Source organism: Mytilus californianus, unplaced genomic scaffold (assembly GCF_021869535.1).
Source record: "Mytilus californianus isolate M0D057914Y unplaced genomic scaffold, xbMytCali1.0.p SCAF_2, whole genome shotgun sequence".
Taxonomy (NCBI): Eukaryota; Metazoa; Mollusca; class Bivalvia; order Mytilida; family Mytilidae; genus Mytilus; species Mytilus californianus.
In genome coordinates this window covers 74,514,177-74,541,171 of record NW_026262668.1, presented here as the reverse complement: position 1 = coordinate 74,541,171, position 26,995 = coordinate 74,514,177, and the positions used below count along the sequence as shown (strand labels likewise).

The 26,995-nt window shown below is 31.6% G+C and overlaps 1 protein-coding gene across 1 annotated transcript; it reads left to right on the top strand.

Annotated features, from left to right (window-relative positions):
• The first annotated feature begins 1,063 nt into the window (after positions 1-1,063).
• On the top strand, positions 1,064-26,048 carry LOC127730290 (CCN family member 1-like). The gene is made up of 5 exons (XM_052238603.1): positions 1,064-1,444; positions 14,476-14,683; positions 18,535-18,840; positions 21,538-21,737; positions 24,969-26,048. The coding sequence occupies exons 1-5, from the start codon at positions 1,307-1,309 to the stop codon at positions 25,206-25,208; spliced, it is 1,092 nt and encodes a 363-aa protein (XP_052094563.1). The 5' UTR covers positions 1,064-1,306; the 3' UTR covers positions 25,209-26,048.
• The last annotated feature ends 947 nt before the right edge of the window (positions 26,049-26,995 follow it).

The window sequence follows — 26,995 nt, the reverse complement described above, 5'->3', positions numbered from 1 at the left end:
TACCAGTTCATATCGCACATTACTCTTTTTATTTGAAGCATATCTTTGCAGTCTCTGTTGTAAATAGCTACATAACCTATGTCATGTTTGAAAAAAAAAAAGAATTGTACAAGCGTCTCTATGATGTTCAGTTTTGACTGTTTTATTGTATAAATTTCAAGATTGTTATAGTTTTATAATCAGACTAGATTGATATGATTCATTTTACATCGTGATCATACTGATGAAGGATATCTGTTATCCGACATATTTAACATTAATTTTGTTCAATTCATTAATATTTTTTGGTGATGTTGTACCCTTTTAGACTTGTTATATATAATGTGGGGGTACACATTTGCATCAATGAGACAGCGACCAATGCCAACAAATGACCAAAAGACATCTATAGGACAACAATTATAGGTATCAAGGGATCAATAAAAAATCATAGGTCCAATAAAAACAAACAACACCATGGCGAAAACAAACCACTACACAGAAAACTTAAGATAGAAGCCCATCAAAAACCGGAAGTGAACTTATATGCTCTGGAAGACTAAGTTTTGCAATTGAGATGAAGACATTCAAAAGTAGTTCTACGGTGTACTAATAAAATCACATCGCTATTACCATGATAAAATATCCCATGAAAAGCCTAAATTTGTTTATGCATAATGGTTTTCAATATTACAATTTACTCTGTAATTCCAAAACTGGCGTTTATAAAGTGTGATAATTAAAACTTCATCAATATTGCATATTGAGGACTTCTGTTTTCAATTTACCTCATCAATTAATTTTGTTACTTTAAACACCGAGTAATCGATATCGAGATCAAGTGATTAATTGATTGGTCCGTGATTAGTTACAAAGAGTACTTCCGTTTAGTTAATTACAGAAACCCATAACCCGGTTAAAATGCACATATCCATTAAAAGCTGGGAAAATCTTTAAAACGAAGCTGTAATATATATCTCAATGTTTTGAAATACTAATCCGTATATATATGTTTCATACCCTGTTGTAAATGGACTAGATCGATTTTAGCACAATGCTGTATATGTCTTTATAGAGACTCGTTGACAATTGCCGAGCAATTCGCGTGTTTTCAAATACAAGATAGATTTCTCACGGCACAGTAATTTGTTTAACGTAATCTCTAATCTTTTTACTGTAAGACGTTAGTTAAAAGGACTCGCTATTGATACAATTGACATTTTCAGCTCGGATATTGATATACATAATATTGAGAAAATGTTGGATTATACGTAATTGAAAGTTGGTTATATAATTGAAAACTCGTTAAAGAAGATATATATTGGCAATGGAAAATTTATGTTTTGTGACAATTTTAGTTTATGGATTTTTAACTAACTTATCGCATACTGCAACTGCAGAGGAACCGTGCTACGGGTGCCAGCTTTTTAATGTTAGAGATAAGGAACAAAAATCACGAAGAGCGGTAACTATGTTTTACATGTTATGATTCTTTACATTACATGTTTTTCTACATTTAATGCTGGAACAAACTGAAATCTATTTTTTTTCTTATTTTGTTCGCTTACCGGATGCAAAATACATTTATATTTTATGACGCTAAAATTATATATTTCTTAAATATGAAATTATAGTGGTGTGAGGTTTACGCCAATGAGAGAACAAGAACACACAAAATTCAAAAGATAAACAGAGGTCAGGCAACATACATGTGTACATTTGGGGTCAAGCACTATCGTCTCAGCCTGGAAAAGTTGTGAATAAATTTAACAGAGACTATCGAAGATTCAGAAGCAACACACAAAAAAAAGTTTAAAAAGTATTGTAAAATGTACGTAAATCTTATGCATGTGTTATGATCAAAACTTCTATGTGAAATTGATAAAGTATGTATATGAGCAGATTCGAAATTCACTTAAGATTTTAACGTTTAAAATGTATTACCTATATCTTTTTATATTATTTTCAAAAAACAAAATGTAGATTAAAAAAAAATATAATAGAAAATTTCACCTTTTGAATGAACTAAATGGTGGATGTACTTTTTCATGTTTTTTTTTCATTTATGCAATCAAAAAAATATTTAAATAAGTACATATTCGTAAATTGACCCGGAAGACGTCTTTTTGCAACTTTCGTTTGATGTGTTTGAGCTTTTAATTTTGCCATTTAATAAGGGACTTTCCGCTTTGAATTTTCCTTGGAGTTCGGTATTTTTTATATTTTGCTTTTTTTTTTACTTCAACACTTATTCTCATAGCCCAATTTTTAATTTTTTTTTATTTACAAGAAAAAGGTCTAAATTGATTGATTTATCCGGAAGTAATAGAAGATTTTTTTCAAAAACCATATTGTTTAACATATTGCTACTTTAGCGTGCTTCCATAGTTCATGTGCCCTAGTCTGTGCCACGTGTTTCTGTCGAACGATGTCTGGTATCATGTAACCTTTAATTAATGTCGCCGTACTGGAGCAATCAAATATCATAATATATTGATAAGTAATAAAACTTGATTAACACGGTACTGATATCGGATAATTATAATCAAAATTCCTATGAGACGGTTTATATGAGGAAAGGTTTTAGCATTTTGTTCGATTTATGATGTTTTAGATCTAATCTGGCATTTTCAGAAACGTGAAGAGGCAAGAGTTAGTCATACCCAAATACAACGCCCTGTTAACATTTTCAGCTTAAATGTTTTTGATTTACATTTACCGTTTCAAAAGCATTTCTAAAGAAGAGATTTTAATTTTAATTCCTCTGGGAAAGCCAATTACTATCAGATTGTAATATTTTTTTGTCGTTGGATTATCTAATCAATAAATACGTAGATGACATATTTATGAACAAACAAAATTCTTTCTAAGTATGACCAGTCGGTCTTCGCTTTCTTAAATGAATGAGAGTACCTGTTATATTGACAAACAATTCTGATAAGAATTATTCACAGTAATCAAGAATAAAAGCATTGACACGGAAGAAATAAAATATTTTTAAGCTTAGTTATCAGATGATATTGATGTTTTCACAATATAAAGTCTTTCCTTTAATCATCGCCTGTCGCCGTCACCCTAGCCTTTTTCGCAATTCACTAATACGTCTGTGTCTTCAAACATTTCTTAATTATTAATGTTGTTGATTGAGTAATTTATAATTGGTTGTGATGGAAATTGTCCTGAAAATCAAAAGCCATCTACAAATACTTATCTATAGATTAAATTACGAGGAGGTTCAGCTAAATTAAGCGTCTTCTAGCAGATGAAATATAATTCTATTTATTTGATTGACAATCAACGTTGAAAGGAACATCTTTAGCGGAATTAACTTTTTAGTAGAAATGGAAAGAAAAAATGATCATGATGACACACCGGCGACATGTAAATATTTCATCACGACGTTCACGAATCATCAATTATATAGACAACATATATCAGATTGGAAATTTCTGTGTTGTCTTAAAATCACTTCTTTTTATGATTGCTGCAAGTTATGTTCCATTACTGTTACAAAATCATTGATTTCCTATGTCTTCAGTTTTTGCATTCGTAAATGTAATCTTATAATTAAGACTGACAGGGTTAAAATTTTAAGTATCGTAAGTCTCGAAACTTGCTTTTGCTGTCTGTTGATTGCACGGTTTGTGCTGTTTGTTAATGTCTCATTAGAAATTAGTATCCCTTACAATAAGTAAAAATGTACCATTATTATATTTCATTACTATAAATATGACAAAATGTAATTTGACAAGTACAAATTTAATCCAATGATAGTAAATGAGTTTTATTCTATACTTTGCAATACAGGGTGTAGTTAGGTTAGCTTCATTGGCGTTACATAATATTGACCGTGGTACGAAAGTACTGTCCGGACAAAATGTTTAATTTAACAAAAATCAACTAACGTAAGTCATTTCAAACCTTCATCATTTATTCAAAATCGTCATAAATCTTACGCATAGTAGGACTTGCAAGTTGTATATAATCGCCATAGAAAGTTCACCGAAAACATTCTGTATACCCTCAGATAGACTTAGCGCAAACAAAGATGTTTAAATATCTTATAATTTAATATGTACAATATTTGAACAAAATATGCAAAGCAGGTAAAATTTAGAAATGAAAAATCTGTAACAACCGAGTCATAAATTTTTTCTTATAGAAATGTAAACCTCTCTTTACATATTAACCATACTAAATTGACTCTCCCCTATTTACATTAAAAAATTGTACTTCAAATGTTAGATGTATTCCATAACCACAACAAGCATCTTGAGATTCCAAAATTGTTTAGTATCGATAATTTTTTACAAATAGATTTACATGTCTGTGTTTTCTTATTCCCCCAGAGAATCAAAACTACATTCAGTAATTGGTTGCATGCCTAAGAGTCATACATATATTTTAAGACATTCTGCTAAAAAGAAAAAAAAAACTTTCAATCAACTCGACACTTGAAAATTAATTTTCCTTATACAGAACAAAGTTTATGATGAATTACAGTTAAAATTATACTGCTGTTTGCATTCTATTACGAATTTTTAGTTTCCGTTAGGCATTAAGATGGATCCACAAACTCTTCCTGGTTGCGTGTCTGAGAGAAATCAACAAACTGCGACTTATATCTGGCGTAAGGAGTCATAAAGTCTTGTTAATTTAATTGCCGGCGAAGAAATTGAAATCTCGAGAGAATCGTGTTTCATTTCCAATCCTGAAATTAGATTGAAATCGACATTGCAGTACATAAGCCAAAAACTACATGAACTGTTGCTTGAAAATTGACGACTTAGTTTAGGGGCTCTAAAGGCAGTCCTAAAACCTCGTGTTCCAAAAAAAGCTGTATAATATATGTTTACACAGAAGTTCGCTTATTGTTTTAATGTGTTTATTATGACGATTCGTAAAATTTTCTTTTCTCACGAAACTAAGAACCTTGTCAATTCTTCAAAAATGGTCATAATATTAATGATTGTATAGACTATTAAAGCTTTTTTTTATGTAAGGACAAGATTTATTGTTAGTTTTGTTGTTGTTTTTTTTTTGGGGGGGGGATGGGGATGGGGAACATTTTTTTGTGTGTTTATGGATAAAAGAGATGTGGGGTATATGTGAACGAGTCCCGGAGACAGTAATCAAACGATATAAATAACAGAACGATATCTAGAGGTCAGCACATAGTCTTCAACAAAAGACAATTTTTCAACGTTTTTGCAGATTTTCCGGTCGCATGAGATTTGTCGGAATCGGGGATTTCCTCTTTTTTTTTACTGTTCATTAAATCCTGGAGGTCTAGAAGTCCATTTCTCCGACCGCAATCAATTCGTTTTGGGATATAAAGTTTTACCCTTCAATTGCTCGTCGCACAGTAGGTTTCCCATCAATACACGAAGCCTATCGCGACCGGGTGATCACCTAAAGAATATTTTCAAATATTGTTAGGGACTTCTTAACAAAAGTTTGATGTTGATAATTATTTTGTTGTCCAGTGATATGCCCTTCATATAGCGAAAACTAATCAAACTTATATTTTTCCACTCAATAACTTGAGTACGCTTCAATAAATATAATTCGAATTTTAATAGCACACGAGGAACAATTATAAATTTTACAAATTTCTCATATGTCGTCCACGAGTTCCAAATAAAAGTGGGATATGAAAGTACACTTTCACGTCCAATTGCAAGTATGGGGAAAATTAAAACCATTGACATATGCTAGATGATTATTTAACTTAATCTTACATGCATTTGTTATGGCAGCTCACCGTTTCTCTTGTTAGACAATGGCATTCTATACATGTCCGATGTACGACGATTTGTTTTTGTCAGTATTATATGCCGCTTGAGAGACCTTTGCCTGCATGTTGGTTGTGTCACGTTGATGTGTGTGTCAGTATTATATGCCGCTTGAAAGACCTTTGCCTGTATGTTGGTTGTGTCACGTTGATGTGTGTGTCAGTATTATATGCCGCTTGAGAGACCTATGCCTGCATGTTGGTTGTGTCACGCTGATGTGTGTGTGTCAGTATTATATGCTGCTTGAGAGACCTTTGCTTGATGTTGGTTGTGTCACGCTAATGTGTGTGTCAGTATTATATGCCGCTTAAGAGACCTTTGCCTGTATGTTGGTTGTGTCACGCTGATTGATGTGTGTGTCAATATTATATGCCGCTTGAGAGACCTTCGCCTGTATGTTGGTTGTGTCACGTTGATGTGTGTGTCAGTATTATATGCCGCTTGAGAGACATTTGTCTGTATGTTGGTTGTGTCACGTTGATGTGTGTGCCAGTATTATATATCGCTTGAGAGACCTTCGCCTGTTTGTTGGTTGTGTCACGTTGATGTGTGTGTCAGTATTATATGCCGCTTGAGAGACCTTTGCCTGTATGTTGGTTGTGTCACGTTGATGTGTGTGTAATTATTATATGCCGCTTGATAGACCTTCGCCTGTATGTTGGTTGTGTTACGTTGATGTGTGTGTCAGTATTATATGCCGCTTGAGAGACCTTTCCCTATATGTTGGTTGTGTCACGCTGATGTGTGTGTCAGTATTACATGCCGCTTGAGAGACCTTCGCCTGTATGTTAGTTGTGTCACGTTGATGTGTGTGTCAGTATTATATGCCGCTTGAGAGACCTTTGCCTGTTTGTTGGTTGTGTCACGCTGACTGATGTGTGTGTCAGTATTATATGCCACTCGCCTGTATGTTGGTTGTGTCACATTGATGTGTGTGTGTCAGTATTATATGCCGCTTGAGAGACCTTTGTCGGTATGTTGGTTGTGTCACGTTGATGTGTGTGTCAGTATTATATGCCGCTTGAGAGACCTTTGCCTGTATGTTGGTTGTGTCATGTTGATGTGTGTGTTCACATGATCCGTTTGGTGAGGGTTATGTTTTTCTTTTGATTTGAAAATTTTAATTGATTAAACCTTCAACAAAATAAGGACATGTGGTATTAGTGCGAATAAGACAACAATTCACCAGAGTTCAAATGACGTGGATATAAGCAAATAAAAAAACATCATGAAAGTGGAAAGATTGTTCTGACAATCATTTTATAGAAAGGGTCTGTGCCAATGGAGGAATAGGATAATCAATTTTTGCACGCTGTGTATTGTTTTCCATATTAATAAAAAGTAAAATAACAAAAATACCGAACTCCAAAGAAAATTCAAAACGGAATGTCCTTTATCAAATGGCAAAATCAAAAGCTCTAACACATCAAACGAATGGAAAGCAACTGTCTTGTTCCTGACTTGGTACAGACATTTCCTTATGTGAAAAATGGTGGATTAAAGCTGGTTTTATAGCTAGCTTCACCTCTCACTTGTATGACAGTAATATAGAATTCCATTATATTGACAACAAAGTGTGAGCAAAACACACAGTCATAATAGGTAAAAATGTCAAAACTTGGGTACAGCAGTCAACATTGTGCTTTAATCTTAATCAATATAAAAAGTTTAAGCACCATATTAATAGAACACTTGTTTATCATTAATTTAGAAAAGATGGACAGCAAAATTTCTTAACAGTATCACTAATATAGTTAATGTAATTACAGGCCTTTTACGTAGTGGACTTTACAAATTACAAAAAGATAAATTCAAAACTGCACTGAAAAAAAATAGTGCTTTTTAACTTCTCATCTTACATAAATACAGGACACAAATTTCACTGAGCATGGCGCTTTTTTCTGATAAATTCGTCATCAGGTACGCTCTTGATAACGAAGCTTGAAATATTCAACGTTTGGGCACCTAAACGAAAGGGCTACAACAGTCTAAGGTCATCTTGGTCCGAGGGAGTTGAAACCTCGGTTTTAGTAAAAATGATATTGATACTAGTAAAACTGAAAATTATGAATCGAAATATATGAATCAAATCATGGCATCACCGAATCATTTGTTAAAGGGCATTTTATATCTCCAGCAGGGACTCAGTATTGACCCTTTGATAGCAATATAAACGTAAGATATCGATCTCGATGCTCATGAAACGTATAGCTAGAATGAATTTAATTCAGATAGTCTGACAAATGGACTGTCGGACTTTTTAGCAAACGGTTTAATGACCTTTCGGACTATCTGACCAGTCCCGTTAAAATATTTGACTTGTTACATTACATTACATTTGAACATCGAATCGACGATTTGTACACAATCTATTTTGGCAACCCTTCGTTTCGATTGATTTACCGGGTTAAAAGACACTACCTATATGTATGCAACTGTCTGTTCACAGTCAGGAACCTCGTCGGTTACCGGGCTCAAAAGACACCACCTTCATGTGTGCATGTGTCTGTCCCAAGTCCTTTACCTCGTTGGTTACCGGGCTCAAAATACACCACCTTTATGTATGCATGTGTCTGTCCTAAGTCAGGGACCTCGTCGGTTACCGGGCTCAAAAGACACCACCTTCATGTGTGCACGTGTCTGTCCCAAGTCAGGAACCTCGTCCGTTACCGGGCTCAAAAGACACCACATACATGTATGCATGTGTCTGTCCCAAGTCAGGAACCTCGTCGGTTGTTTTCCTACGTCACATCTTTATGTTTTGTTTGGTTATTTAGATAATTTGGTGTTGATGACAGATCTTTTATTTTTCCTGTTTACTCTATTCACAAATTGTATGGACTCAAGATGATTAAGAGTTTAGCATATTAAAACCTGTCTATTGTTGAATTCTGTATGATGTCTTCTATATATCAGTTCTGTCGTTGGGTTGCTGTCTCACTTACGTATACCCCACATTTCCTTTTATTCATATCGATGTACACATACTACGTTTATTACAAAGGTGCGTGTTATTTCTATATCCCTCTTAACCTTTATTGGGTGAACAGTTCAAGCATATGCACGAACTATGATTTAGAAATGTATAAGCATTGAAGTTCACTGACACAAATATAAAATTGCATTTCCGATGCAAATTTCTATCTATTCAATTCCGCATCAGAGTAAAATGTTTATTAGTATATACATATCAAAGAAATACATAAAAACTTCAAATAAAATTTTATAACAGATGGAATATACATATGTATGACTTTGTACTCTATAAAAAAAAACCTGAACTTATGTTCAGCGCTATTTAAATATTTAAATCCTATTCAAAAGAGGTGAGAAATTCTCACCAAATAGTAAAAACTTTAATCATTTTTATAGAAAAGATTTTTAATATAAAAAGTCATAGATGCAATCTAATAAAACCTCTTTTCAGATGATCTATTGAAATGTTCGAAGTAATAAGTATTATCCGGTTTAGAAATGACTCAATTATTATACAATAATTTATTACGGTGCAAATGTATAATAATTAAGTTCTAAATCTTTGTAAACAGAAAAGGGTGGTAGCAGAGTTTTCAACCAGAAGAGACTATTAAGTACGTTTAAAATCCCAAACAAACTTGTAAAATATAGATTTCATTTGAATATTAAACATATACACTTGTTTGTAACAAGGTCTATAATTTTAGATTAGAATATGAATTTAAATAACGAGAAATCTCTCCCACATTTATTGTGAATACAGCAAAAATGTAGTATATGTGGTAGTAATTATAATAGTCAGCAGCCGGTTGTACGAACGTGTCATTAGTCTAATGAGTCATTAAGTCTTCCTTAGCCTAATGCATCATAAAGGCTTAATGAAGACTTAATGACCCATTAGGCTAATGCCACGTTCGTACAACCGGCTGCAGTACAGTATACATATATGTAATACTTATTTTTAACCAGCAGCTCGTAACTATTGTAATTTTTTATGCATACATGCTATTGTATAACGTCGGAAAAATAGTTGAAAATTGGCTATGAAGGGTTGCAAGCCAAAAACAGTTTTGTTCAATACAGTTATATTTCGTTAGTTTCATTTTTCACCTTATACTATGAAAACAAATGCCCCGATCTTGAAAAGTGATTCCTCCCTTGCGCAATGCTTGCTTTGGTACTTTCAACCGTGTTGTTTAAATTATCATCATCATTGGGTTGTTTATAAAAACTCCCAAATTCTCATTTCTATATAGAGGGCTAAAATTAGTCATCATCATCATTGGAGTCAAAAAATAAACATGTAAGCGTTGCAAACCTGCCTTTGAAACCTTCCAGAGATAGATTTAAAGAAAACTCAGAAAAACCTGCAACTACACCATTTAGAGACAGTCTTATAAGTATTTCGAACACCATTTCACTTTAAAGTTTGTTATCAATTCTTACAGTATAAAGCAACCAATAAACTACAAATTGACACTAAATGATCAGCTTTTAACTAATCTGAAGCCAGGCATACTTATCTATCATAAGATTTTCGGATTTATGATCCAAGATTATGATATTGAGAATTTTTTTTCCTGGAACCGGATTAATTCAAATACTAGTACAGTAGACGAATAACCAGTAAATGTCAATTATACATCAACAAAACAGACAAGATTACCAAACAGTCATCGAGTGGATGATGAGTCTTTTGTAGACGAAACGCGCGTCTGGCGCAAATACAAAATTTCATCCTAGTATCTATGACGAGTTTATCTTCAATCATTATATGGATAGTCATTGAAAAATCTTATAGTCTCCTAAATAAACCCACAGACACGACCGGATATCTCAAATCAACGCCAAAACCCATCATGTCCTCCTTTTCTAGTTTTCAATTATAAAACTATCATCCAATTAAACTAATCACAAGATTTTCATTTATCTCGAGAAACACAACCTTTCTTTGACTTATAATTTTAATTGCCCCCTTGTTGTCTTCTGAAATTTTCCATAAACTGAAACATCTCATAAGAGACATCAATAATCAGTTATTACTGTATTAATATTTGTGTCTTTTCAAACTTTTTATTTTGCTATATGTATATAAAAATGAGGAAAAATGGAATGATTGCTAGTGAGATAACGACAACCACTGAATCACATGTTCCTGGCCATCCCTTTACCTCGGACAGTTGTGTAACAGCACAACATAAGAATTAACTTTTTAAAAAATCAGTTGGAAATTATGCTTGCTTACAATTTACCACTAACTGCAGATTTAGTGTTGAACGTTTGCTGGCCGTTGAAGTGAACCATTGTGCAAACTGGAAATATGCAGATTCCTTTGTTGAAATCCTGCTGTCTTGTAACAATTAAGAGCACTCATTTAAGATCAAAAGCTACAATTTCCATCTTATATGATTTATGTGTATGGATATAGAAAATTTCATGTTTGACTGCTGAAAACTTTGATAGAACTTCCGAACCCATTAACGCTAAATCGTTGAATTGATTGAACAGATTAATCAATATCGATTAACGTCAACATCACGTGATAATTCGACCACAAATATAATAAAGTTTATGAAATTGAAATGCCACAAACTACGACAACTTCAAAAAGACTTGTATTACTTTATAGTAAAAGGATTAGTTAATTTTTTTTCAATAATCTACTGACACAAACTAAATTAAATCATAAGATTAATTGCATGCTAAAAAGATAAACAAAAGTATGTTGGAACCCAGGAAAAGAGAATGAATTTAAAAATATTCAAGACATCAAAATGGGAAATCATAAAAGATCCAAGGATCCGATGTCTTGGATTTATTAATTATTTATTGTAACTTTCGCTAAAGGAAAATTATTAACAAATAAAAACCAAACTAAAACACATCAGCAACGAACACCCTTCGAACCAGTAAGCAATAACCGATAAAACGAATTTCTATTTTTTATTCATTTGCAATCTCTCCAATCATGTATTTGATCTTAATTTTCACGTTTGTTTCTGTAATGTTTTAGATGCAAGTACAAGTATCATTGTTTTTATATAGTTTTGATTAACTTTATATTATCGACTGAAAAAAAAAAGAAATATTGTCAATACTTATATTATAACAAAGGTTATGCTTTTCTAAGACTGTTTGTTTAATGACATCTTCAGACTCAATCCGTTGAAGGTGTACTACTTGATACTTACAATGTACCCTGGGAAACATCAACGGTTAGTTGTAATTGGGCTTTGAACTAGCTTTCAATAATTGTGAATATTCTTAAATCTAATCGATGATGAATAAGTAGTCTCAAATTTCAAAAATAAAATCAACGCTGGGGAATGTTAAAAAACTAAATGTTCACGCGTAAATATTAAATTTTCCTTTTAAGTCTTCAATGTATATTTGTCTGTTTCAATTTAGATTAAATGCTTGTATCATACCGTTTTATTGACAATTAAAAAAGTTTTAGACGATAAACAAAATAGTGAGTATCATCATTGTTCGCGTTGAAATTTAATTCTTTGTAAATATTTCAGGGTTAGACATTTGTATGTAACTGAACAATGATGACTTGATACAGCTTTGATGTGGACCATGATACTATTTTTTTTGTATTGAATAAATACCAGGGCACATTAGGATCAAATCTTTGTATTTGAAATTTAACTTCATAAAATATATATTTGATCCACGGTTTCGAGTCGCACTCTTTTAAATAAGATATTGAAATTTCTATACAGTCGTATTTGGTCTACTGTTTTCTGCGATTTTGAATTCCATAGATACTATCTATTTTATAGTGAAGGTGAATATGATGTCCCTAGTGTATGCGTTTGTATCTCACTTCTGTCAGGGAAATGATAGTCAGCATGTCTATTCAGTTAAACGCCATAAACTTATCAACCAAGCTTTCAAGGAATATAATAATTGTGTTCCAGTTAATAGTCATATGGTTAAAAGTTAAAAAGTAATTTCATATCCAAACACAGCACATTCTTATATTTATATACAGCTAAAAGTTAAAATTCTAAAAACATGTCGTCCTGAACATGCATGGAATATTTGTCAATGGACATTAAGCAACCAACAATCAATCAATCTAAAACACCATGTAGGATTTTTTCTCTTTCAATTCTGGATTGATACTAAAAATTATTATTCCGTTTACAGTTAAACTTGTATAGTTAAAAATCGCAGATACACTGCCAATTCATATAATTAGTACAGGTGTATCAAAGTTTAAAGCACAAATGTCCTTAGTGTTAGGAGCCTAAAGCGCCAACGTGAAGGAACAATTATGGCTAAACGTCACTTTAAAATCAACACAAAAGTCTAATAAGCCAGAAAAAAAGTACATCTATAGATATTAATGGTCTAAAACAAAAGACAAACACGTGTCTATACCTTACGATCTGATTCAGGACAAATGGACCAGTGAATGAATTTAACTACTGGATATTTCTTTGCAGCTACATTTTATAAAAGACAAAAAGTACTAATCTATAAACAAATACCACCACTTCTGAGGTTCTTGAACAAGGAAAATCAGTTGTCATTTGTTTTACATCTATCTTAATGCTTTCAGTCTTTTGGTAATTTTGTGTAAATGGAGATCTTTGATTGATGATGATACCCGATTAATTTATTCACAACTTTACTAAATTCTGAGCTCTATAAATATATAACACGTGTCTTTTGTTTGAGATCTTATGGAGACTTCTAAATGACTTTAGTACTTTGGGGTTTTGAAGTTTTTGGGTTGCTGTCTCATTGACGTATATCATATATATATTTCCTTTTATTCTTAATCAATTTACGTTTCAGAAGCTGCAAAAATTTACATAATATTTTATTAATTTTGACTTTTAATTGTATATCCAATAAACGCTGCACCTTCTATTCTAACTTCATATCTCTAATGTTATTATTGAAGCGAGAATTCAGTTTCCTTCCATGGCATTAAACTTGACAACAAAATGTCAATTAATCTTTCAAAAATGACAATTCGTAAAATCCAGTGCATGTAAAACAATTTAAGACGAATTAGGAATTACCAGTGTTGCAGAAAATGACGTATAAAATAGTAATTATTATTTGTATTTATGGAAATCAAATTTTACTTATGGGAACTGTAAATCATCTGCAACTGTCAAATCATTTCAAACACTATACATAACACATTTTCATTTATAGAACATCTTGTAAGCAAGTGAAAATTAGATAAAAAAAAAATTTCCATCCGACGGTTGTGCTAGAATTTAGTCAAATCTTTTGCCATCTCGTATTTAGTCAAATCTCTCTCTATTTCGCATTTAGTCAAATCTCTCTCTATCTCGTATTTAGTCAAATCTCTCTCTACCACGTATTTAGTCAAATTTTTCTCTATCTCGTATTTATTCATATCTCTCTCTATATCGTATTTAGTCAAATCTCTCATTATCTCGTATTTAGTCAAATCTCTCTCTTTCTCTCTTTCATATATTTTCTTAACTTGCATCTGCTCTTTTTGCATAACACTCACTTCGCAGCTGTTCCTAGCTTTAATATAACTCTCTTTTTATCTTAATAACTGAAAATCATGATCACTCCACCAACTGTTGATTGTATCCCTCAAATATGCTCTAGACTTCTTCATCTTCTCTTCAGTCTTTTCTTTCCATTCCATCAATATTGACTACCACTTTTTGCTGTATGTTCAGAATAAAGGCATACCTGAATTTTTTTTTATATTTCACAGATAGATAGCGAGTGTCCAAGAGTTTGCGACTGCCCATACAAACAGTTAAATTGTGAATATGGTGTACCACGTGTGATAGATGGATGTGGCTGTTGTCACATGTGTGCCCGACAATACGGTGACACGTGTAGTGTTATAGACAGGTGTGATACAGATAAAGGATTATACTGCGATCTTCTGCCTAATGCGCAGCATGGCATTTGTAAAGGTGAGAAATAATAAAAAAAAATCTGCTTAACGACTCGATCATATAACATCAAATCGTGACCGGTTGTGTATAAGTATCGTGAATGACGAGAATACTCCATCAATAATCAAACTAGAAACATGTGTATCTAGGTATTCACTATCAGATTGTTTCAAGGGTAATATTTCAGTGATAATCTATCATGATAGATAATGATACATATACATTTTTGTAATAGAAAACAAGATTGTGTCTCAGAAGCGCGCTACATATGGTAATAAATTAAAAAAAAAACACACGCAAATGTCATATTGCACTAGACCTGCAACATTTTAGTCAAAATCCAACAAACATTATCACAACTATTGCTTAATAAAAAAACCTAGTTCATTTGATCATGGTAATTCATAAATGGTGCATTTACTTTTTATATGTGCTTTCCAAAAATGAATGCTTGATGTAGGATTTCATTTTACTTCCCATACTTTCACTTCTTGCATTGCACATTCAGCAAAGAAAAAGGACAAAGGTTAAATACTTTAATGATATATTACAATTATGTAACATGCATTGTTCGTAGGATTTTTTTCATTACTGTAGTATTTTCTGATACGATATTGGTTGTTATTTTTGTGTTTGTACTTTTGGTCTTGTTATCGATTATACAGTAAATTATTTTGAAGTAAAGTGTTTTTTCTGTTCTGATTTTGTTCCACGTTCCTTGAACCTTTTCTTACTCCAAGGGTCGAGATTAAAAGGGGAGGATTCAGATTTAAATACCCTAGTTAATAATTAACCCCCACCACATATTCACGTGTCTATGTAGAATCAGGAACCCCGTCAGTTTTTGTTTTAAGTTTTTCCAATCTTGAGATAAGCCGTATGCTTGATGTAGGATTTCATTTTACTTCCCATACTTTCACTTCTTGCATTGCACATTCAGCAAAGAAAAAGGACAAAGGTTAAATACTTTAATGATATATTACAATTATGTAACATGCATTGTTCGTAGGATTTTTTTCATTACTGTAGTATTTTCTGATACGATATTGGTTGTTATTTTTGTGTTTGTACTTTTGGTCTTGTTATCGATTATACAGTAAATTATTTTGAAGTAAAGTGTTTTTTCTGTTCTGATTTTGTTCCACGTTCCTTGAACCTTTTCTTACTCCAAGGGTCGAGATTAAAAGGGGAGGATTCAGATTTAAATACCCTAGTTAATAATTAACCCCCACCACATATTCACGTGTCTATCTAGAATCAGGAACCCCGTCAGTTTTTGTTTTAAGTTTTTCCAATCTTGAGATAAGCCGTATGCAATTCATTTTTACAGTTTGTTCTTATGTTGTTCTGTTACACCAATGTGCCAAGTTATGGAGGGTTGAGCGCGTCAAACATGTTTAACCCCGCCACATATAGTAATTCAGTGGTTGTCGTTAGTTCATGTCTGTCATACTTGTTTTTCAAAAATTGTATTGTTCTTTATTAGGCAGATAATTTTGTCGTTGTTGAAGGCCATACAGTGATCTTTAATTGCTTATATATTCGTCATTTGAACTCTACTGAATAGTTGTCTCATTGGCAATCATACAATTTCTCCTTACATTTATACTGTTGCATGGTACCATCACGTAGTTGGTTCAAAAAGGATATAGCACACTTCTAAACATTCCCTAAACATATAGACCTACAGGTTCCACTACACTTATAGAAGCAGCAATTTTTCAAAATATAACGTGGTATCAAGAATTAATGGACCATTATTTTTACAGAAATTATATAGACTACAAAATGAAATACTTGAGAAATTTTATTATAAATGGGACAGGACACATGTATTTATACCAAGCTGAACAACCTTTTATTGTCGGAATTCACACCTCATGCAATCGTTATCTTGAAAAGCCCTATACTGAGTCATGTCGCTTATTGGGCAAACAATACTTTTGTGGAACAACTTTCTCAATCCATACCGCCATAAACTACATCATATGGATTTGTCTATAGACCGCTCTGTTACGAACCAGTACAATTCTATTCAGGAAGACTTCCTTCTATAAATGGATGAAATAAAAAAAAGGAAAATCAAAGCTTTTATTTCCAATAAATGATCTATATTAACATCACATTGTTTTGCTTTAGCCGGTTTATGTCAGAAATGACCTCTGATGATACGAAGTCAATTTAGTTAAGCAGACTGTTTATGGTATAACAGTGCAATAAAAAGGATATAAAACTGGATACATTGATTTGTTTATTTTGTTTTGTTTTCATAGATTTTGAATCGGGCGACATTTCAGGGCCAACTGTAACAACTTTTGTTCCTCTCCATTATTGATTTGAGAATCATTTTGAATATGTTTTTAAAAATTATCAAAGATATCGTATTTCAGGAAAAGACACAGAAAAATACGTGATAGTCTTAACGATTGCATGCGAAGCTCGTTTTTGCATTAAACAATATCAAATACCGTCTAGACCAACATTACGGAACGTTGAATAGATAAGAACCATTATTAGTTTAAGAGTAACAAAAGTCACGCACAAAACATGAAAAAGTAGTATCATGAAGAAACATATAATAAAACCAAGACTGAATTGTATTTTTACTGAAATCATATGATCAGTACCCTAGCTTATTTTTCCTTAATAGTTATACATTTTTGGCAGTTGATTTAGATAGAAGATACAAACGAGAACCATGCAAGTAGGAGTATATATAAAATTACATTGATGACAATAAGATACTAACAAGAAAACAAGTACAAACACTACTTAAAGTAAGAATATGCAACAAATGAAAATATAGTAAAAACTGAGGTACCAGATATAGTGACCATCAGATATTATACTATATATAATATATTTATAGAAACAAACTTTTCAAAGGTTTAAACTGTAAAGTGAAACCCTAGTTTTCGTGATATATCTACACTCAAATTATAGTCAGTGCCGATAGAACCAGTGTACATATTGAAGACGAACATTAAACCACCAGTATTTCAGTTGGTTTTTTTCAGTGTAGAACAATGATATTAATATGATGCAAGGTCATTTATCAATTCCAAATAATTTATCAATTTATCTGACATGAAGTTTACCATGTAGCAAAAGACAGTGTCTTCATATGGCACTATATTACCTTTGTGGCTGTAAATACTGAACAATTATCAATGAATTTACAATCGATTCGCCGTGTTTGTCTCATAATTCTAAGATAAATATTGATCAAACACCAGATCATAAGGGAATATGAAGTAAGTGTATCAACACAGATTATGTTTACAGAATTGACTTGTCTTACAGGTTTTCTTTAGTTCTTGCATAGATATAATAGCTATTATATCTATGATTCTTGTAATGATTTGCCAGTGAAATGAAATGGTTGTTTAAACAATTCCATACAACTATTGTATTATTTGGAATTTGAAGAGCTATTACTGTGGTGTTGAAACCATTAGTAGTTACTGTACAGAGACGTCTGTTTTATTATGACAATACAACTACAAATTTAAAACGTTTTAGATCATTTTCATACAATTATACAATTATGTGTAGAAACTAACAATCGGTATTGAAAACGCATTTTTAGTTTTAATTTACTTCCTAGAAAATAAATGTCATCAAACATATGCCACGGTATTTTAGCCATTTAAAAATTGCATTGAAATCAAATTATATACAGTTTGAAGAGAGATCTCCCCTGTGAATTTTAATTATCAGAAGAACGTTAATTGCATTGTACTTCGTTATCTGTTTGTTAACACGAGTAAACTGTACTGTGTTTGAAACGCAATTAAAAATATCTTGAAAATAACATCACTTTGAGATACATGTGGTACAATTTAAAACGAGCATGTTATTCTTTTCAGCTAATACTCCAAAAGCATGTGTGATCAATGGCAAAAGTTATAATGATGGCGACACGTTTTATCTTAACAATAATTGTAGAAATCGTTGCACTTGTCAAAATGGACATTATGGTTGCGTTGACTTGTGTCCTCAAGAGTACCGGAAGCCGTCTATGATATTTTGCCCCAATGCCGAATTGATGGCTGTGAGAGGACAATGTTGTAAAGAATGGAGCTGTTTGAAACCAAATAAAACAGAGTCTAACAAAATACCAAGACACGTTACAAACAATTACAAAATACGCCCGCAAAATAATCCAACATGGGGTAAGAAACTTATTTACATGCGATTCTAGTTCCTGTCAATATAATACTTCCATGCTAAAACAAACTAGAATACATATACAGTTGTCTCAATATACACAATGTAAAATTAAAAATCTAGTGTACGCAATGCAAATAAAAGTGTACGCAAATAAAAGTCCATCTCTAATTTGAGAAGCATCATTTTTACATATGATAACATTTTATATCTTAGGTTACGATTACTTTAAAAATGCATAACTAATCTTTCTCAAGATTCATTGATTGACAAGGAAGGTTGTTGGTTCTCTCCATAATTTTTATGTCATTTCATTTTTTAAAGACTTTGGCATTTTCAAAGTGAATCTGTTATCCTTGCATTGTCGTCGTTGTATACCTATTTAATAAAGCTGTAGACTTATATCTATTTATTTAGATAAGTGTATTATGTTTGTTCATTTGTTCATCTATCTCACTCATTTCATTTCATATGTATGTTATGCATGTATGAATTACAGAACTGAACCATGGCGAACATGGAACAAACCATGACATTACTTTACCTAACCATGACACTGAAATTTCATAAATATTCAAATCATTTTCAAAAGTGGCGATTTTTTTCAGAATTATAGTTAAAAGCAATTGTAAACTATAATCAACAATATGTTGATGCACGCCGAAAAGAATTTTTTGTTTATGTGTGACTTACAATAGCCCAACTCTAAAAGTTGTCGTACGCGAGCGTTTATTTACTGTTATATCTTTCATATTATTATCTTTTAAATAAAATAAATTGCAATCATAATAGATATAAACAAAGCTACGAAATTTATCTCTATATAGATATAAGAAGATGTGGTATGAGTGCCAATGAGACAACTCTCCATCCAAGTCAAAATTTATAAAAGTAAACCATTATAGGTCAAAGTACGGTCTTCAACACGGAGCCTTGGCTCACACCGAACAGCAAGCTATAAAGGGCCCCAAAAATTACCAGTGTAAAACCATTCAAACGGGAAAACCAACGGTCTAATCTATATAAAAAACGAGAAACGAGAAACACTACTGAACATCAGATTCCTGACTTAGGACAGGTGCAAACAATTGCAGCAAGTTTAAACGTTTTAATGGTACCAAATCTTCGCCCTTTTTCTGAAACAATAGTGTAACATCACAACATAGAAAGACACACTATAAAATATTAACTGAAATGTCTTTACTCAATCAAAGGACATATTAACACCAGTGAACATACACTGAACAAATAAATTTGACCTATGATACAATGTAAATACAAAATAAATAAACTAAGGGAAGAATAATAAAAGTAACATGTTATACCGCCATGAAATGTTAAACAATTTAAGAAAAACAATATGCTCGAACAAAAATATCAGCCATTTGCATTTACTTTAAACACAGGTAAATGAAAATAATTTTGTTGTTAGGTATACGTGTACAGTTCAAATAGAGAAAGGAAATATTTTTACAAAAGAAATAATTTTGATGTTCATAGTACGAAGTGAAAATTCATATTAATACCAAACACTTATCAAAGCTGGTATATAGACCAGATATAACCTTTAATAACATTAAGTAACAAAAAATCATTACAATTAGTATCAACAGGTCAAATAAACAAGAAAGTACGATTTGAGAGTACTCGCAGTTACTGACAGCTAGTTAAAAGCCAAAAACAATTAATAATAAAAACATCATGCATCAGAGACTAAAATCAACTAAAACACATCCCACGGATTTAGTATATTAACGTCATGGACAGTCAAAGAAGACATGACTTGTGCAATGCCAAAAATAAATGTATCGACAGGCAGTAGGATAGTTAGAAGTTTAACCTCTTTATAGATAAAAATGAATGTGGGTGTGTCTTTATACATCCCGTTTGAAAAGAATACAAATTTAGTTATGTTTTAATTTGCTGATGACAAAATCGATATTAGTGCCAGTGTAAACTATTATATTCAAAGATCTAATTACAACATTGGTAAGATAACCTTTACTAACTTCTTTGAGGAGAAAATCCAATGTTTACATTTAAGTTTAACAGTATCTATTATTGAAATATTATAACAATATAATAGTACATACATTTTACAAGCAGTCAAATATTGGAATCGGAAACAAGTTTGAAAATTTTTTAAAACTTATAAATTCGTAAAAAAATCAAGGTCGAACTCATGAACGTTGGAAGTGTTGAAGTTCCAGCTCCCTCGTGTTTTGTTAAATACTTGTTGATAAGCTTTTAAGACCAGTGATAAGGTATTGTACGCATCGAGTCGGCAAATATCTAACCTAAAGCACTACCAAATTTATTGCCGATCAGCCCATGTAAATTATCTATCCCTTACACAAAACCGAATGTGAAAATTTAAAACATGAAATGTCCCAATGACAAATTATTGACATTACATGTAAATTATATACAGCAGTATCTAAAGTAAAACATCATAGCATACGATACAGAATATTAGAGCAACAGCAACACGAACCCCTTTAAAGACTTAGGTGTTTCGGAAGGACAAGAAATTCCTCCACCATTGTTACAATCAGACGTGAAACATACAAATTTCAATATTTTGGACTAAATGAAATAAGAGAGAATTTTGTCAGTAAACTTGAGTAATTTCAAAGGTTTTCAAATATGTATATACCGGTATGTGTTTCTCTCTATATTTTTGTATCTCTCTTTATTTTAAGTTGAAGAATCTAAACAACTAAATGAAGTGATACACACTGGTGTCACTGACTGTTCCCTAAACGAAACAAAATGGAGCCAATGTTCAGTCACATGTGGTGTAGGAATATCTGTTCGTATGGCACCAAAGCACTGCAGGCGGAAGGAAGACACAAGGTTGTGTTATTTACGCCCATGTGGAACAGTATTGTATAGTAATGATGTAAGTTTGTACTACATGTACATCCCTTAAATATGAAGTCAAAGCTCCTGAAAATATGGCATAGTATTTGAGTAATAAGAAAAACATTTTTAGAAATGTTTAAAAGTAAATGTCAAATGAAAAGGAGTGTACTTTTAAAACGGTTACTCCAACTAAAGACAACGGACCAAGGTAGCTTTTAAACGTATCATGTTATGATTTTGAATGAAATTCAGGCTTCAGAAATAAAAAATAAAAAAAAAATGATTTATTCTTTTTTTTTTTTTTAATTAAAGCAAAATTTATAGTCCTTTGATTAGTTCTAACTATACAGTAGCAAACTATCGTTTGGATAACATACTTGAAGTTTATGTTTATATGATGCTTTGACATTTAAGAAGTCGTGTAGATACATTCAATGTTCATTTGCAAATTTTAACTTATTACAATTTTTTCAATTGTCTTCGTGACTATAGTTTACACGTATGTTTGATTTTTGTTTGTACGTGTAATTAGTTAGTACCAAAAACTACTGAAATCTTGCTTGTTCCTGACCTTTACGGTATGAATAAAATAATATGGATTTCGACAGAAGTCCCTTAAGATCTCTAAAAACTAGTTGTTAAGATAAACAGAAATACTATAGAAACCTACATGATATTGTTTGTACTTAATCAATGAAGTAAAGCCACGGATTCTATTTCATTTATTACAATGGATATTGTATCTTAATATTCAATTAAGAATGAACATTCACATTCAATAATTGAATTTGTCGTAGGTTAAATTAAGGTCTATTTTTTCTTATTCTATCACATTATTTATTCAGGATGTCTTGTTAAATTACGTTAAAAATTCCAATTACCAGCCAGAAATCAGATTAAAAGTAGAAATGTCGTACAATTTGGCGAGGTTTGATGTATTTTCGAGGATCCGTCTAAATAAAAGAGTTGTACGATAAAATAAATTGAAAAATAGTCCCGAGTTTACAATCTTTTTAATTATATCATTGTGTTAGGGCAAATACCAATACATGACTTTTTTTGAATCAGCTCACTTTAAATTTCAAATCTATGTTAGCTTCTTATTATTGTTCACTTAGCGAAAAGAACTATATTTCGATTCCAATGATTTGGAGTAAAACTTGCGATATTATATAATTTATGTTTTGACTGCGGTCTAACCAATATATATATTTTTTTCTGGTAGCGTATATCTAACAAGTAAAAGTGTGAACAATGAAATCCTTATTCAATATTATAGATTGTCTGCTCATTTTAAACCTATCTGTAAGATAGAAACATATTTCCACCATACTTGTCCATCTGGTTATCTTAATTTTCCTAGGTATTCTTAAATGCTTTGGATTTCCTTGCAACAATTTTAGCAATGCACTTATGAGGAATTTAACTTCAGCCCGCGGCAGACGAAACTTTTGAGTTTTGCAAAAAAATACTTTCATTCAAAAATCCCGAAATTAAAACATCCACTTAAAGAGACAGCAAGAATCCTTTGAAAGGATGTTTAGTACAGCATGACGGATGCAATCTGTAAAGGGTTAGTTTGTGATGGAGAATAATGATAACAGTAAAAAAATGTTTTTTTCTGACTGCATCGTTTATTCAACATAAAATATCGTTTCAAAGAACACAATGTTTGCATAGTGTGTTGCAGTCAGAACCACACTTTCTGGTATACTATAACAGCAATTTATATAGATTTTGAAAATGATGGTTTTCGGAAATGTAGCGATATACAATGTTGGACATTAGTTACTTGCATACATCTATAGAAGAATTATGACATTGTCAATGACTTTCAATGTGCATGGGACATTGGTCATTTTCTTTTCTTCTTCTTTTTTTTTAGCATGGGACGTTTTGATGACCAGTAAGGCGCCTTTTAAAAGAGAGAAACCTGTATACTCTACGTCAATGTAAACGCAATATTCCGTCTTTTATTAGTCTGTGTACAGTCCCGGATTAATACCAATGGCTTTCACATTTCACCCGACAATCCTCATATTGCAATTTTTCGTGAAAAACTAATTAATCCTATATATTGATAAACTTGGATGACTCAAAGTTGATAAAATCTACAATCATTGCTTAAACATCTGGTTATGTCACTGACTTTAAGGTTTTGAGTAGACATTCTAAAGTCGGTTATTAGATTGAGCTAGCTTGTATAACTAATAAAACTTAAAGAACATTCGAGAAGACGAGGCATATTATCTTGATATTTATTTCATTTGATAAATTGTGTTTGAAACTAAAACCATTGATGACTGTAATTAGTTTTTGTGGCTTTCATTCCTTACTTGACATTTCTTTTCATGGCAATGATTACTTCAGGATGAACTTTATCAGTGATCGAACATTTATTCTGTTAAATCTTTAAATTAGGTATTAGATAAAACTGTTGTTTATGATTAGTTCCTTTGGTTTTTTCTGAACGGAACCGGAAATTCGTTATTTGCGTCTAAAAGCATTCTATGTCCGCGTACAGTAATGAGTTTGTTCGTGCTATAAGGTTAACATACGATGCTACTTGTACAAACATTAGCAAACTTATGATGTATACGATAAATAGGTATACAATTAAATGTGGAAGTGGCATTAAATATTTCCTTGGTATGTTTTACGCATAGTTTTCACCCTACTAACGGCAATCTGTGTTCCTAATTGTAATTTAAAACAATTATTATTTGCTATCGTGTGCATCAGAGTTTTGTCTTCTGTTCCTATTTAAAGACACAATGGATTTTGCAATCGTGTACAATATATTTTGATCAGTATTACCTATTGCTGTACTGACGGCCCGTAGGGTGTGTTACAGCAGTATCAACGTATATAAATGAGTCTCCCTACGTATAGTTACATTGAGAGCTGGCATGTTAAGATTCGATTTGGCATTTTGGTCAAGTACAAAAGAATAGTATATTACTAGAAACTTATTGAATGCTAAGCATCCATCATTGAACCAAAAATTTTTAAAAATCTGATAATTTCATATCAAAATGTATCATGATAATTTTGTAACAGACGTTAGTGCTTAAAATTTATATTTTTTGAATTGGTAAACGGTGTTATGCATAGAAGTATATAACCTGTGACTTCTAGCATTTTTTGGTGTTTTGTCTGTCGATTATGATCGTAAGTTATACTGATATGTGCATGACGAGTATATATTCTTTCGATATCTTTTTATGGAATTGATCGCTGCTTAATATATAATACGTTTTTATTTCAGCGAAAGAAAAAATGTACGCCAACAACACGGATAACAAAGAAAGAACGAATTTCTTATAAAGACTGTCACAGTGTACGGGCGTACAGATTGAAGTTTTGTACTAATTGTAAAGAAAAACAATGTTGTTATCCAAAAAGAACAAAGACCAGAGAAATTGAGTTTCTCTGCAACGATGGACGTTATGAATACTTTAAGTATGCATGGATCAAAAGATGTAAATGTAGTAGGAGGTGTAAATAGATAACGTAAATACTTTTGGTGTCTGATATTTATTGAAATTAATATCTAGTAATTATATATACATGTACATTTGTATTATCTGGTTTGTCGTTTGATCTATGTGGTCATATAGGAAATGTGGTGTTTAAAGTGAAATATTTATTATTATCATAACACTTCCTTATTTGTGCAATATTTTTTTAATATAGGTTTAAAAAAAATTTAATGAAAAAAAAATTTCCTCTAAATACTATTTGGCTATGTATGACCCGTAATAGCATATAGTATGGAAAATCACCATCGATGGAATTTTTTTTTACGTTCAAAAATAAGAATATAAATAGATTAACAAATCGTTATTTTTATTATGGAATTCGATATTTTAACTGGAGACTATGAGTTTTATTTTATTTTCAATATATGATTCATATAGCTATATCAGGCTATATATATATACCTTTTAATGATAAGCAGTTGCAAAATTGGCTGCTATTCTTATAATTCTTATACGTTTATTATATAAGAAAAATAGGGAAATATTTTTATGTACATATACATTCTTAAAGACTAAAACTGTAATTGATATCTCAAATTAATGTTTTTATATCTGTTTCAGTAGTTTGCATATCATGTAAATATGTTATATTTTATACAATCATAGTTATAATTCTTGATTATTAACATATCAAGTTGTATTGTGTTCTGTATATATGCTTCGGCTATATTGGTTGTGGTCTGTGTTGTATGTCTAAATTGAACAAACGAAACGCAAAATTGCTTGACATGCATTGAGCATGTAACTAATTACATTTTTGATCTAAAACATTCAGTATTGTTATTTGATTAAAAAAGATAATTATATTTTTCTGTGTGTTTTGTGTACACTTTGCAAAAGTAAATGCTGCATTGTGCGAAAGCATGTAACTGACTCTCTCCAAAAGGTGAGTGCTTTGCATTATAACCGCAGTTACCTCCCCTTTTGCGGCATTTATCTCATGAAAAAATTAAAAGTAAGGAATCTTGCCAACATTTAAAAAATACAAATCTGATGAGTAAAGTCATTTTGTCTGTTTACAATTACATGATATAATAGTTGTTATAAAGTTAAAGCTGACAAATTGCTATCGTGGCGCAATGTTAAGTATTTTTTGTTTGTTACTTTGGTATAATTGCTAGTCGTTTATGGCGGATATCCTTTCTGAAATATTGTTATTATGTCATTCCTCTGCAGATGTCTGACCAACCAGCATTATAGAACCATGTCAAAGTACAAAATTATATGTTGGTTTGAAGTAGAAGTTGAATCTTTCTTGTCAATTGTAACTTCATTGTTAGAACACTGTAGTAAGATATCTCTCCGATGTACAAATTTATAAACTTCCTATTTCACATAATGTTAGTTTAAGTTTGATTCATAATTTTGTTATCTGAAGTTACTCTTGATCTCTTTGGCTATTCTATTTACTTGAAATGCCTTTAAGATTTTTATTTAGGGCATCAGGACCAAAATAAGGTCGAATTGACGACTTGCAAGAATAATTGTCTTGCAGGACAATTATATATCAGGGATGTTTTAGAGATTAATTTTACAAAATTGAACCAAATTGGCTGTTAATAGCGAATTATTATTTCTATATTCTCCTTTAATTAATGTTTGAAACAAAACAAAATCATATTTTATTTTTTTTTCTAAATCGTGGCTAATGGTCCTTTAATACATATCCCTATTAAGTTTCGTACCTAGATTTTGACTATTTAATATTGTCCACCTAGTTTGTTTAATTGTGCAGAACAGATTGTTAAAGACA

Bases quoted from the DNA above. Each gene is read 5' to 3' on its own strand.
- LOC127730290 (XM_052238603.1), top strand. From the start codon at position 1,307: ATGGAAAATTTATGTTTTGTGACAATTTTAGTTTATGGATTTTTAACT. The intron at 1,445-14,475 runs GTAACTATGTTT...TATATTTCACAG, and splicing joins AACAAAAATCACGAAGAGCG to ATAGATAGCGAGTGTCCAAG. The intron at 14,684-18,534 runs GTGAGAAATAAT...TATTCTTTTCAG, and splicing joins GCAGCATGGCATTTGTAAAG to CTAATACTCCAAAAGCATGT.